This window comes from Carassius carassius, chromosome 8 (assembly GCF_963082965.1).
Source record: "Carassius carassius chromosome 8, fCarCar2.1, whole genome shotgun sequence".
NCBI classification, from domain to species: Eukaryota; Metazoa; Chordata; class Actinopteri; order Cypriniformes; family Cyprinidae; genus Carassius; species Carassius carassius.
In genome coordinates, this window is record NC_081762.1 from 11,808,007 (window position 1) to 11,822,332 (window position 14,326).

At 37.8% G+C, this 14,326-nt stretch overlaps 1 protein-coding gene across 3 annotated transcripts in view; it reads right to left on the reverse strand.

Moving 5' to 3' along the window:
* Positions 1-14,326, reverse strand: part of LOC132145288 (ephrin type-A receptor 7-like) — a 144,150-nt gene that overhangs the window by 11,308 nt on the left and 118,516 nt on the right. For 2 of the 3 annotated variants that reach the window (XR_009434454.1, XM_059556179.1), the window contains exons 9-10: positions 8,297-8,407; positions 6,619-6,674 (exon numbers count right to left, since the gene is read on the reverse strand). Coding sequence is in view for 2 of the 3 variants with exons in the window: in XM_059556179.1 (XP_059412162.1) it covers positions 6,619-6,674; positions 8,297-8,407 (167 nt within the window). In the remaining variant the exon portion in view is untranslated. The remainder of the gene's footprint in view (positions 1-6,618; positions 6,675-8,296; positions 8,408-14,326) is intronic. The other variant, XM_059556180.1, reaches the window with a different exon arrangement.

Consider the following 14,326-nt stretch of genomic DNA (forward strand, 5'->3'; position numbering starts at 1 on the left):
TACTGTATGCATGTCTCATACAAGATGATTATAACTAAAAATAGTCAGAAAAAAACAATCATACAATTACAGTGATTTAGATTACAATTAAGTCTATAATAATTTGCATAACTGCCTGTATATGAACAGACGTTTTTGAACAGAAATTCCAGGCACACGAAAAAATTTCCTAAAAGGAATGCCTCATCAGATTTAGTTCTGCACATAAATGTATAAAGTAGCCATGTAAATCCCCATACACTGAAAACCACAAACCGTTTATATGCATATACGTTTGCATATCTAAAGCATTAAATCAACAGTCGCCAGTTCTACATACACACACAAACAAAGTAGGCCTCAGTGATTTCATAATGACAGCTAAAGCACTGATCCCTACCATTGTTTCTAGGTCATCCAAAAATATGCATATAAAACAAACAGAACAAGCATGCAGGGTGAAAAGAGGGTGCGCTTATAAGGCTAGTTGTATAACAGATGGAAGAACGAATCTGTAAAACAAATGGTGGTGGGAGACACAGAGATCACGCACGATGGGTCACCAGAACTGAGCCTGGGGCGAAACAAGAGAAAATCTGTGATGATGTGAGAGAAATTATTCTGTACGAGACTGTGTGACAGAGCATTGTGCTCATGGTAATATTAAGGAGTTTTCCAGTGTGTGAGTGTGTGTGTGTGGGGGGGGGGGGTCCTGCATTTATACTCTTTTTGTACTATTCTTGTTTTCCATGGATGGTTCTTGTTTGAAATTTCATTCTGTTACTGGAACTTGTACTTGGTACTGTTAAGCATGCCTGTCCTTAGAGGAGCAGCACATACATTTATTGCATAAAAACAAGTATTTAATAATAACACTGAAGATGAATGAAAATACACATAATTGTTATCTTATCTGGGTTATATTGGTCTATATACACATTGTTTCTCTTTGGAATTCTTTACAATTTATTATTTTTATACTGTTAAATCTACTCTATCAATATGCAGTCTATATATAATCTAGTATATATATAATCTAGTATATATATATATATATATATATATATATATATATATATATATATATATATATACACACACACACACACACACACACACACACACACACACACACACTCACACATACAGTGGGTACGGAAAGTATTCAGACCCCCTTAAATTTTTCACTCTTTGTTATATTGCAGCCATTTGCTAAAATCATTTAAGTTATTTTCCTCATTAATGTACACACAGCACCCCATATTGACAGAAAAACACAGAATTGTTGACATTTTTGCACATTTATTAAAAAAGAAAAACTTAAATATCTCATGGTCCTAAGTATTCAGACCCTTTGCTCAGTATTTAGTAGAAGCACCCTTTTGATCTAATACAGCCATGAGTCTTTTTTTTCACACCTGGATTTGGGGATCCTCTGCCATTCCTCCTTGCAGATCCTCTCCAGTTCTGTCAGGTTGGATGGTAAACATTGGTGGACAGCCATTTTCAGGTCTCTCCAGAGATGCTCAATTGGGTTTAAGTCAGGGCTCTGGCTGGGCCATTCAAGAACAGTCACGGAGTTGTTGTTAAACCACTCCTTTGTCATTTTAGCTGTGTGCTTAGGGTCACTGTCTTGTTGGAAGGTGAACCTTCGGCCCAGTCTGAGGCCCTAAGCCATCTGGAGAAGGTTTTCGTCCAGGATGTCCCTGTACTTGGCCGCATTCATCTTTCCCTCGATTGCAACCAGTCCTGCAGCTGAAAAAAAAAACCCACAGCATGATGCTGCCACCAGCCACCACCATGCTTCACTTTTGGGACTGTATTGGACAGGTGATGAGCAGTGACTGGTTTTCTCCACACATACTACTTAGAATTAAGGCCAAAAAGTTATATCTTGGTCACATCAGACCAGATAATCCTTCAGGTGTTTTTTATCAAACTCCATGGGGGCTTTCATGTGTCCTGCACTGAGGAGAGGCTTCGGTCAGGCCACTCTGCAATAAAGCCCTGATTGGTGGAGGGCTGCAGTGATGGTTGACTTTCTACAACTTTCTCCCATCTCCCGACTGCATCTCTGGAGCTCAGCCACAGTGATCTTTGGGTTCTTCTTTACCTCCCTCACCAAGGCTCTTCTCCCCCTATAGCTCAGTTTGGCCGGATGGCCAGCTCTAGGAAGGGTTCTGGTCTTCCCAAACGTCTTCCATTTAAGGATTATGGAGGCCACCATGCTCTTAGGAACCTAAGTGCAGCAGAAATATTTTTGTAACCTTGGCCAGATCTGTGCCTTGCCACAGTTCTGTCTCTGAGCTCTTCAGGCAGTTCCTTTGACCTCATGATTCTCATTCGCTCTGGCATGCACTGTGAGCTGTAAGGTCTTATATGGACAGTTGTGCAGCTTTCCTAATCAAGTCCAATCATTATAATAAAACACAGCTGGACTCAAATGAAGGTGTAGAACCATCTCAAGGATGATCAGAAGAAATGGACACCTCAGTTAAATATATGAGTCTCACAGCAAAGGGTCTGAATACTTAGGACCATGCAAAATTTAAGTTTTTCTTTTTTAATAAATCTGCAAAAATGTCAACAATTCTGTGTTTTACTGTCAATATGGGGTGCTGTGTGTACATTAATGAGGAAAAAAATTAACTTAAATGATTTACAAAGAGTGAAAAATTTAAGGGGGTCTGAATACTTTCTGTACCCACTGTGTATATACAGTACAGACCAAAAGTTTGGACACACCTTCTCATTCAAAGAGTTTTCTTTATTTTCATGACTATGAAAATTGTAGAGTCACACTGAAGGCATCAAAACTATGAATTAACACATGTGGAATTATATACATCACAAAAAAAGTGTGAAACAACTGAAAATATGTCATATTGTAGGTTCTTCAAAGTAGCCACCTTTTGCTTTGATTACTGCTTTGCACACTCTTGGCATTCTCTTGATGAGCTTCAAGAGGTAGTCACCTGAAATGGTTTTCACTTCACAGGTGTGCCCTGTCAGGTTTAATAAGTGTGATTTCTTGCCTTATAAATGGGGTTGGGACCATCAGTTGTGTTGTGCAGAAGTCAGGTGGATACACAGCTGATAGTCTTACTGAATAGACTGTTAGAATTTGTATTATGGCAAGAAAAAAGCAGCTAAGTACAGGAAAACGAGTGGCCATCATTACTTTACGAAATGAAGGTCAGTCAGTCCGAAAAATTGGGAAAACTTTGAAAGTGTCCCCAAGTGCAGTCACAAAAACCATCAAGCGCAACAAAGAAACTGGCTCGCATGCGGACCGCCCCAGGAAAGGAAGACCAAGAGTCACCTCTGCTGCGGAGGATAAGTTCATCCGAGTCACCAGCCTCAGAAATCACAGGTTAACAGCAGCTCAGATTAGAGACCAGGTCAATGGCACACGGAGTTCTAGCAGCAGACACATCTCTAGAACAACTGTTAAGAGGAGACTGTGTGAATCAGGCTTTCATGGTAGAATATCTGCTAGGAAACCACTGCTAAAGAAAGGCAACAAGCAGAAGAGACTTGTTTGGGCTAAAGAACACAAGGAATGGACATAAGACCAGTGGAAATCTGTGCTTTGGTCTGATGAGTCCAAATTTTATATCTTTGGTTCCAACCACCGTGTCTTTGTGCGATGCAGAAAAGGTGAACGGATGTACTCTACATGCCTGGTTCCCACCGTGAAGCATGGAGGAGGAGGTGTGATGGTGTGGGGGTGCTTTGCTGGTGACACTGTTGGGGATTTATTCAAAATTGAAGCCATACTGAACCAGCATGGCTACCACAGCATCTTGCAGCGGCATGCTATTCCATCCGGTTTGCATTTAGTTGGACCATCATTTATTTTTCAACAGGACAATGACCCCAAACACACCTCCAGGCTGTGTAAGGGCTATTTGACCAAGAAGGAGAGTGATGGGGTGCTGCGCCAGATGACCTGGCCTCCACAGTCACCGGACCTGAACCCAATCGAGATGGTTTAGGGGTGAGCTGGACCCCAGACAGAAGGCAAAAGGGCCAACAAGTGCTAAGCATCTCTCGGGGAACTCCTTCAAGACTGTTGGAAGACCATTTCATGTGACTACCTCTTGAAGCTCATCAAGAGAATGCCAAGAGTGTGCAAAGCAGTAATCAAAGCAAAAGGTGGCTACTTTGAAGAACCTAGAATATGACATATTTTCAGTTGTTTCACACTTTTTTGTTATGTATATAATTCCACATGTGTTAATTCATAGTTTTGATGCCTTCAGTGTGACTCTACAATTTTCATAGTCGTGAAAATAAAGAAAACTCTTTGAATGAGAAGGTGTGTCCAAACTTTTGGTCTGTACTGTATATATATATATATATATATATATACAGTACAGACCAAAAGTTTGGAAACATTACTATTTTTAATGTTTTTGAAAGAATTTCTTCTGCTCATCAAGCCCGCATTTATTTGATCAAAAATACAGAAAAAAATGAAATATTGTGATATATTATTACAATTTAAAATAATTGTTTTTAAATTTATTATACTTAAAATTATCATTTATTTCTGTGATGCAAAGCTGAATTTTTAGGATTATTATCACATGATCCTTTAGAAATCATTTTAATATGATGATTCATTATCAAAGTTGGAAACAGTTCTGCTGCTTAATATTTTTTCAGAAGATGTGATACTTTTTTAGGATACTTTGATGAAAAAAAAATGCTATGTTTTTAAAATATAAATATTTTGTAATAGCAATATACACTACTGGTCAGTAATTTGGGGTCAGTAATTTTTTTTTCTTTCTTTTAAAAAAAAATAAAATCAATACTTTTATTCAGCAAGGATGTGTTAAATTGATAAAAAGTGATAGTAAAGAAAATATATTATTAGAATATATATTATTAGAATTTTTTTTTTAATAAATGCAGTTCTTTTTAACCTTTTATTCATCAAATATATTAGACAGCTGAACTGTTTCCAACACTCATAATAAATCAGAATATTAGAATGATTTCTAAATGATCATGTGATAGACTGGATGTTACATGTGACACTGAAGGCTGGAGTAATGATGCTGAAAATTCAGCTTTGCATCACAGGAATAAATTGTTTTTTTTAAAGTATATTCAAATAGAAAACTATTATTTCAAGTTGTAATAATATTTCACAATATTACTGTTTTTCTGTATTTTTGATCAAATAAATGCAGGCTTGATGAGCAGAAGAAACTTTTCAAAAACATTAAAAATAGTAATGTTTCCAAACTTTTGGTCTGTACTGTATATATTATATTTATATATATATATATATATATATATATATATATATATATATATATATATATATATATATATATATATATATATATATATATATATATATATATATATATATATATATATATATATATATATATATATATATATATATATATATATACACACACACACATACACACACACACACACACACATATTCTTAATAAATGCTTAATTGCATAAGCCTTAAATCATCACGATTTCTTCAGAAACGAGGCTTTGATAGAGGACAGTCAGTGTTAATATTTATCATATGCAGCTTGAAAAATAGAAGCAAATCTGCCTCTCCATACATCCTTATGGCAATCTTCCTCCTGCATGTATTTCCATCCTGGCATAAATGTGCATATTTGCATGTTAAATACTCAGGGTATAAGAGGTTAATGAAGACACGCAGATATAAGTTTCATATACTATACAGATATGCTATAAGACTTGGCACAAACCAGCTCAAAAGTGTATGAAGCTCGCCAGTGTTCATTGTTTCAGCAGATTTAACGCCTCAGCTGCACGACTGCTCTGCACAGACGCTCATTACTCACCAAACTACTGCTGCTCTGACATGCTTACATACATCACATGCCTGCACGCACACACGTGAATATTAATGTACGTGAAATGGAACGCTAACATCTGGCTAGAATTTAGAAAGGTTTGATGGAAAGCGGTAGAGAAAGAGATAACTGGGCATCACCAGCACTGTACAGCTGTTTTTTTAATGAATTAATTCGATTTTTTGTGGATTTTTGTAACGTAAAAAAAAATAAAAATAAATAAAGACAGCAGTGAAGAGTAGACAAAAAAAGCTCTAATATACATCTGCTTTTCCCATTTTAAATGTAAAAAAAGCTTATGATCTATCCATAGAGCTTCCATTCTGGAGATCAGAGAGTCTCAGTAAACTGGCAATAATAAAAAGTAATGCAAAAGTAACTTAACGTCATAAAAAGAATCAGTGTATGCATTGCAATGTTTTTCAACACTGGATGCAGCAGTACTTTGGCATCTTTCTTTGTTCAAAGACTGGTAATGCCCTTCCCCCTCTTATGATCACAGAGGGCGTCTGAAACATGCTAATGGACTGGAGCATGAGGCTTGCTGGTGTAAAGGCACGCACATGGACTTAGACGTTAATACAGTGCCACTTTATATGTCCCTAATCTCTCTTTATCACTGATCACTCTATTTTTTCCCCTTTCTCTTCCACCTAAGCCCTCTGTCTGTGACAAGCTATATCCATTACCACCTTCAGAAACAAACCTGGCAGTCCAATTGATTTGTGGAATGGATGCACATGTATGCGCGGAAACACAACGTGATACTCACACTGGAAGTAGAGTTCCTCATCCCCCTCCTGGCTGGTTTTACTGTAGCCACACTGTCTGTGAGGAAAAAAACAACAAGAAATGACAAGTCATTAAAAACCAAGCATAAAACGACCATAAAACAACTTGAGCTAAAGAAAATAAAACTTCAGCACGCAGCTGCTACTGGCTGTAAGGAAATGACAAAACAGCACTTAAAATGACAACTTGTATTAAAGTTATTTACGAACATGTCTGTACTGCCATCTAAACAAAAATGTAACTGAGTGAACTTGCTCAAGACAACAATTTTGTACTTCCCTAGAGATTAAAAATTGCTTATTATTTTTCCTCAAAATTGTTTGTTTAAAGAATTAGTTCACCCAATAATGAACAATCTGTCATGATTATAAATGACTTTCTTTACAAATGGAGAAATGTTAGGCACTTTAGAGGGACATTCCACCCCAAAATGAAAATTTTTGTCATTAATCACTTACCCCCATGTCGTTCCAAACCCGTAAAAGCTTTGTTCGTCTTCAGAACACAATTTAAGATATTTAAATTTTTTATTTTATGGTGGAGTATCCCTTTAAAGGTTAATTCCATAAAAACACCATAAAAGTGGTCAGTATAATTTAAGAACTACATTTTAAGTGTTTTGAAGTAATATAATAGGTTTGTCTGGTGAACAGACCAAATTGAAATCTTGATTTACAAATAATTGTTCCCTCCAGTGACTTGGTCTGAATGAATCATTATGACAAGTTTTGTCTGATTCACATCTAATTCATGAGTGAATCATTGCTACTTCTCTTATGAACTCTAATGATTGTGCTACATTTTCAGTGAATAACAACTTTAATTTGTTCCTACACAATCATATTGCATCAGAAGACCAAATCATCATCATATGGATCACTTTTATGGTGCTTCACATTCATTACACTGAATAGAAAGGCTGTGATTGTACAACAGTCATAAAGTGCTAATTTTCATTTTGGGGTGAACTATCCCTTTAAGACATAAAAATTTTCATCACTTTTCAGTTTAAATCATTCGTTAAAAAGTATGCTTGAGGTTTTATCTCAGGTTTGTCGTTCACAGTGAGTAAATGTAGAGATTTCCTGGTGAACCGCTGCTCTGACAGTCATATTGTGAGTGCAAGAATCAGGCCACTGCAGGATCTGAAGGCATTTGGGCGATTTTACGTTGTGGATTAGTGTGACACGGAGACATTGGGGAAAGACATGCACCACAGGAGGGATTAGAGAATAGAGACACACAAACAGCAGGGATGGAAAAGCACTCGAAAGGAGACACTGACAAGGTTTTGGAGACTTCGTGTTATTTGCTAGAGCAGGTGCTGTTGTCTGAGTAGAAAGAGGGTGCACACCAAACAGACTTTTAACTTTTATGAGTGTGTGCTGGCAGGCATCTGATTAGAGCATTCACAATCTACTCTAGATCATCACTAGTTCATCACACAGAAGTTGCATTTGTTGACCTACTCTCAACAAAATGGTCATGCAATCAGTCTCAGCTGACCACCTGTTAAGGATGTTAATAGCAGGTGTAAACACGGCCTCTGTTAGGAAATGGAGTGGCAAGACAGACGGGACAAATGAGAGGAAGGAAGATGAAGAGAAAGGCAGCAGCAAGGAAGGAGGGGTAGTGGAGAAACGCAGGCATGCCTGTACCTGGGAGACAGCTGCGTGGAGGGAGGAAGAGGAGGAGGAGGAAGAGTAGAGAAGGAGGTAGAGAGCAGCACCACACGAGTAGGTGCTACATTGGAGGGTCTGGAGAAGCCACTAAAGGAAGAGAGGGAGGAAGGGCTTCTTACTATTGTCATCATAGGAAGTTACTCACTAAAGTGACGACATCACTTCCTATCACGCAAAGGAATGATAGAAACACTTTACTTAAACATTAACATTCTATTATCATTTTTTAACCCTCACATCATTTCAGACTAAAAAACTTCAAAAGTAAATGATGACAAAATGTCCATTTTATCCTTTTAAGATTATTCTCTGACAGAAATGCTAGGACAAATAGCCCTTAAAACCAATGAGGAGTAAAAAAAACTGCATTTTCCCTTTCTTTTATAACTTTGTATGCAAGCTATTATGATGGTCTGCATCAAAAGACAAGGAGAAGAGAGGAGGAGTGGTGAACAGAGGAGTGAAGGTGAGTGGAAAGTGAAAGGAGTGACAGGAAGGAGGGACAGAGCTTTTTATATACAGTATATGTGTGTGTGTATGTGTGTGTATGTGGATGGTAACACTCTGCAGAAGATTCTCAAATGTAATGAGACCCGAGATGCAAATATACAAATTTATCTTTTACTTTTAGTATTAATATGTTAGCCTTAAGGTTATGAATGAGCTGGTATGTTCCAAAACAATGACAAAATTCGCATCTAGGAGATATAAGCATTCAAAATACAGTCTCTCACTTCCACTAAAATGGTTATCGGATTTTCATTTTGCACGTCATCTTCTCATCAAATCTTCTGTCCAATCAAATGGTCTCTATAATCCGAAGCGCCCTCTCCCTACACTATAAATAGATGCTGAAGCCATGGCTGTAATCGATCACTTGTTTACAGAATTAGTATTTTCTGTACGGTGAATGGCACGTAGTGCACTATATTGGAGACAGGGAACGATTCAGACAGTGTAAATATGCTTTCCATTGAGGAAAAATAAGTCTGGTTTTGCACCGTGTCACGTTAACCACCGCACCACACATACTCTTCCCTGGTCCAGAGGCACAATAGCACGGAACGGAGCAGATCACATCCGCGCATCAGCACAGACCACAAATGTATCAGACCAATATAAATTCTACACAGAATGCTATATTTTATAGCAATATGGATGTGATTGTGATACCCTGTCAAATGCGGCTTTACGGAGCTCAACACGAACGGTCAGGCCAAATTTAAAAAAGGGGCGAGGCTGCTTGATATGTTCCGCCCTGTCTTCCTGTTTCAGTTAAAATTACGTCAACGCATAGAATAACGCTGCGTGTTTCAAACCATTTCAGGGGACTTTTAACACTTAATTACTGGAATAGTTTAAACTGATTGGACTGCCATGACATTTTTACAAAAATTGGATTGAAAATATAACCAATAAATAACCAAGTATATTTCTAAGATGATGAAAACTGGATAACACAATGAATATAATCGGAACTTGAAACAGCCTTTGTTGCATATAGAGTGCAACAATGTCTATCTGCTTTTATAGTAGCCTTGGGTCTAGAAGTAGGCTTTTTTCCTTTTATTTTTTTTCCCAAGGATTAAAAAGGTACATAATAAAGTCATAACCTATAACAAATTATGATTTAAAGCATAAGTATTTGAAAATCAGATAAAAAAGACAAAGGTACAGGACCATATACTTAATAGTTTTAAAAAGGGAAATAACTACAATCCCATGTGAATGACAATCAAAAAAAAAAAAAAAAATTACACACACACACATATATACATACATACATACATACATGTGAGGAGACATTAAATTGTTATTTTGGCATGATTTGCTTGTTGTAAAGATGCGTTTTAATATTTGTGTAATTGACTTTTGCCAAAAGAAATGTGATCATAAGTGAACTACATGCAGCACAGAATTATATATCTAGTATAAGATATCTAGTAAAATATGTTGAAATAATGTGGGCAGATGGCTTCAACAAAAGCATTTACCATCAATCAAGAACCTCGTAACTCACAGTAGGTCTGTCTTTAATAGTTTAAATTATCATTTAAATCAATTCCCCTATAGAGAAAATGAATGGGATTTTTACATCCAGAACCCAGCTGTTCCCAACTTCATATACTATTTTTTATTTTATTTGACAAAAACAGTAGGTATTATACTAGTCTTTTATTTCAAACACAGTCACAGACACACAATCCACTGGCTTCAGACGATGCAAGTATATTAAGTGTACATAAAGTGGCGGAAGAAAGGCTGTCCACAAATACCAATAATCTGCCGACCGTGTGTGAACGCATGTCAGTAAATGAGTGATATTAATAATAAAAGATGTTATTCCTGAAATAGAATGAGAAAAAGAGGACCTAGGATTCAAGGCTTTTGGGGACAAAATCCACAAAAATTAACCCTGCACAAACCAATTTGATTTGACAGAAACAGTGAGTAACAGAAACCGAGAGACCTGAAAGACATGGATATTAATATGCATGGATATTGGTGTGCAAAGATTTAGATGTTCAAAAATGTGTGTAAACTAGGGATATGAAACAAATCAATTACATAAGAGGCCTATTATTAACTGAATTATACACTAACTTAGACATACACTGCTACATCAATGTGGCAGAGGGGTGAAACACTTAATAGAGATGACAAAAAGTGCCTTTAGAAGTCAATGTGTTTTATTTCCATGCAGATTGACATCTTTGGCCATTGCAATGTACAGTTGCTAATAAAATACTACTACGGGCAAGCACAGTTTGTGCCTAAATTCACTGAGCCGTCAGCCATTATCTGTTTGTCCAATACAATTTCACACCTGATATATCCAAGTGTGTCTAATAAGCCTTTCACGCACACATCATTCACCAATATAAACCACTTTATCAGACTAGTCGATAAATCTGCTTTTTTCAGTGTGTAAGACAACATGTAACTGGATTCTGTGTTGATGTCTGAGCTAATGATAAAGTTTGTGGGTGCATGTGAAAGAGATTGTGTGTGTGTGTGTGTGTGTGTATGATTGACAGAGGCTCAGCCAACATTCCGTTGTGTGTGGTTGAGAATGAATGAGAACCATTTCACACCGGCTCAATATAATCCATTCTCATCAGACTGATTAATGGAGTGCTATAGGAGCGTGTGCTTTCTGTCTGCCACTCCCTCCCCTGACACTGCAGCTGCTCAGAGATCCATTAGAGTATGTCACACCTGTGTTCTTGTGGTCGCATGAAATACCTAGGCACATGGAATTGGCAAAACGTGCAAGCGTGCAAGACTCGGCTGAAAGATCCATAGATTTCCGCAGAATTGGAACAGCCATCATTCACAATCTGTCATGCATCCTACGTTCCTTTCATTTTTGTTTGAAAAAAGATTTTGCTTTCAGCTACATATAAGATTGCATTACTCTCAGCTAAATTTAACAATTTACCATGTTTAAATTCATTCAAAAATCTGTGCAGAAAATGCAAAAGATTCAGTTTCATTGCTGTCTCAATGTTTACAATGCAAAAAAAATTAAGATAGACAAATTCATAGTACTATGAGAATAAAGTCATAATGTTATGAGAATAATCTCTTATATTAAAGGGATAGCTCACTCAACAATGAAAATTCTGTCATTAATTACTCACCCGTCATGTCATTCCCAACCTGTAAGACCTTCGTTCATCTTCGGACCATGAATTAAGATATTTTGATAGTGAAGTGAAGTGACATTCAGCCAAGTATGGTGACCCATACTCAGAATTTGTGCTCTGCATTTAACCCATCCGAAATGCACACACACAGAGCAGTGAACACACACACACACTGTGAGCACACACCCGGAGCAGTGGGCAGCCATTTATGCTGCGGCGCCCGGGGAGCAGTTGGGGGTTCGGTGTCTTGCTCAAGGGCACCTAAGTCGTGGTATTGAAGGTGGAGAGAGAACTGTACATGCACTCCCCCCACCCACAATTCCTGCCGGCCCGGGACTCGAACCCACAACATTTCGATTGGGAGTCCGACTCTCTAACCATTAGGCCACGACTTCCCATTCACGACTTCCCAGGCCACGATGCATTTTGAGAGCTATTTGACCCTCCCATAAACAGCAATGATCCTTACATGATCAAGGCTCAGAAATGTAACAAGGACATCATTAAAATAATCCATGTGTCATAGGTCATTCAGCTAATGAGAATTAAGCTATGAGAATTAACAAAAATAAGATCTTAATTCAACAATTTGTCTCTTCTACGTCACCTTGTATTGCTATTTTGGAGAGTATCCCATACTCAGATCAAAGATTAAACAACGTTCCCCGCGTATGTTTTTGAGCCTTGATCGTGTAAGGATCCTTGTGTAGGAAACTAACACATTTGTGTTTCATTTTTGTTATTGTTGAATAGTGTTGAACTTTCTTTTCCTGCATCATGTTCTTCATGCAATTTGTTTTAGTTGCGCACTCTACTGTACAGATTTGAATTTACATTTACATTTTCGCTTCTGTTGTGAAAAGAGCTTTTACATTAGTAAAAGAATAACTTTTTATATTAAAAAACAAGCAAGCAAGCCCTGCCCAGATTTCAAAAGTAACTCAAAAGTAACTAACTTAGGAAGTAACGCAATATTGTAATGCATTACTTTTAAATGTAACTTTCCCCGAAAGTATATTTTGTAAAATCATTTAAAATAATGAAGCCGCAACATTACAAAATTAAACTAGTAATATTTTAAAAAGTCAAAATAACAACAGAGATAAAAGTCATAATATTTTGTGAACTGACTATAACATTATAAGTGGTAATATTAAGAAAAAAGTTACAATAAAGTTGAATACAAAATACAAAATTGTCGTAATATTACTAAATGATATATTAAAAAGTACTCACATTTCAAGACTGAAATCATCATTATGATAATCTTCTAAAACGATTAACATGACCACATTTCACTTTACACTTTTTTTTTTTTGTAATTGCACTTAAATGTTGTATAAGTCCCAAACCTGCACTATCCGCATGAGCATCACAACATGTACAGTAACCACTACACTACAGCGACAACTGTATGGTTCTTTTCTGTCTTGAAGAACTTGATGACCTTGTTAAAAAAACACACGACTGAGAGCACTTCTGTGCATGTGGGACAGTTTTGTTGTCTATGTGATCAGTGAAAGAGAGAAATCATCTCGGTTACGTATGTAACCTTGGTTCCCTGAATAGGGAACGAGATGCTGCGGTGACGTCACCACGTATGGGAACACCTTCGGTGTGACGAATGTCTGAAGCCCTATACCATCCCGCCAATCCTATTGGCCAAATAGCGCGTGGCACCGCCCAGCATGCGTAGGCATATATATACCTGGTGCCGCGCGCCATTTACCTCAGATTTCATGACGAAGAAGAGAAGAAAGCTATCAAGGTATGGCACGGCCAGAACCGCAGCATCTCGTTCCCTATTCAGGGAACCAAGGTTACATACGTAACCGAGATGTTCCCTTTCATAGGTCACTTCGATGCTGCGGTGACGTCACCACGTATGGGAACGCTATACCATCACGCCTGACGTACCTGATAGCTTGGATCCAAGGAAGCATCTGCTCAAGCGGAGAGAACCCGGGAGCCAGGAGCCATCCTCACATCCAGACTGTAAGACCTGATAAAAGTGCTCGGTGAGGACCAGCCTGCCGCAGCACAGATATCATTCAAAGAAGATCCACTGAGAAAGGCTTGAGAAGAAGCCACTGCTCTTGTGGAATGACCTTTTACTCCTAAGGGCGAAGCGAGCCCGCGCGCCTCATAAGCCAAGGAAATAGCCTCCACCAGCCAATGGGACATGCGCTGTTTCGTAACTGCATGGCCCTTATTCTTATGTCCAAAACAGACAAACAGCTGGTCAGACTCACGCCATGGGGCAGTGCGATCCACATAAGTCTTCAACGCCCTCACAGGGCAAAGACTTAGATCTCCAGACTCTGTCGCAGCAGGAGAAAAAGCCTCCAGGACCACC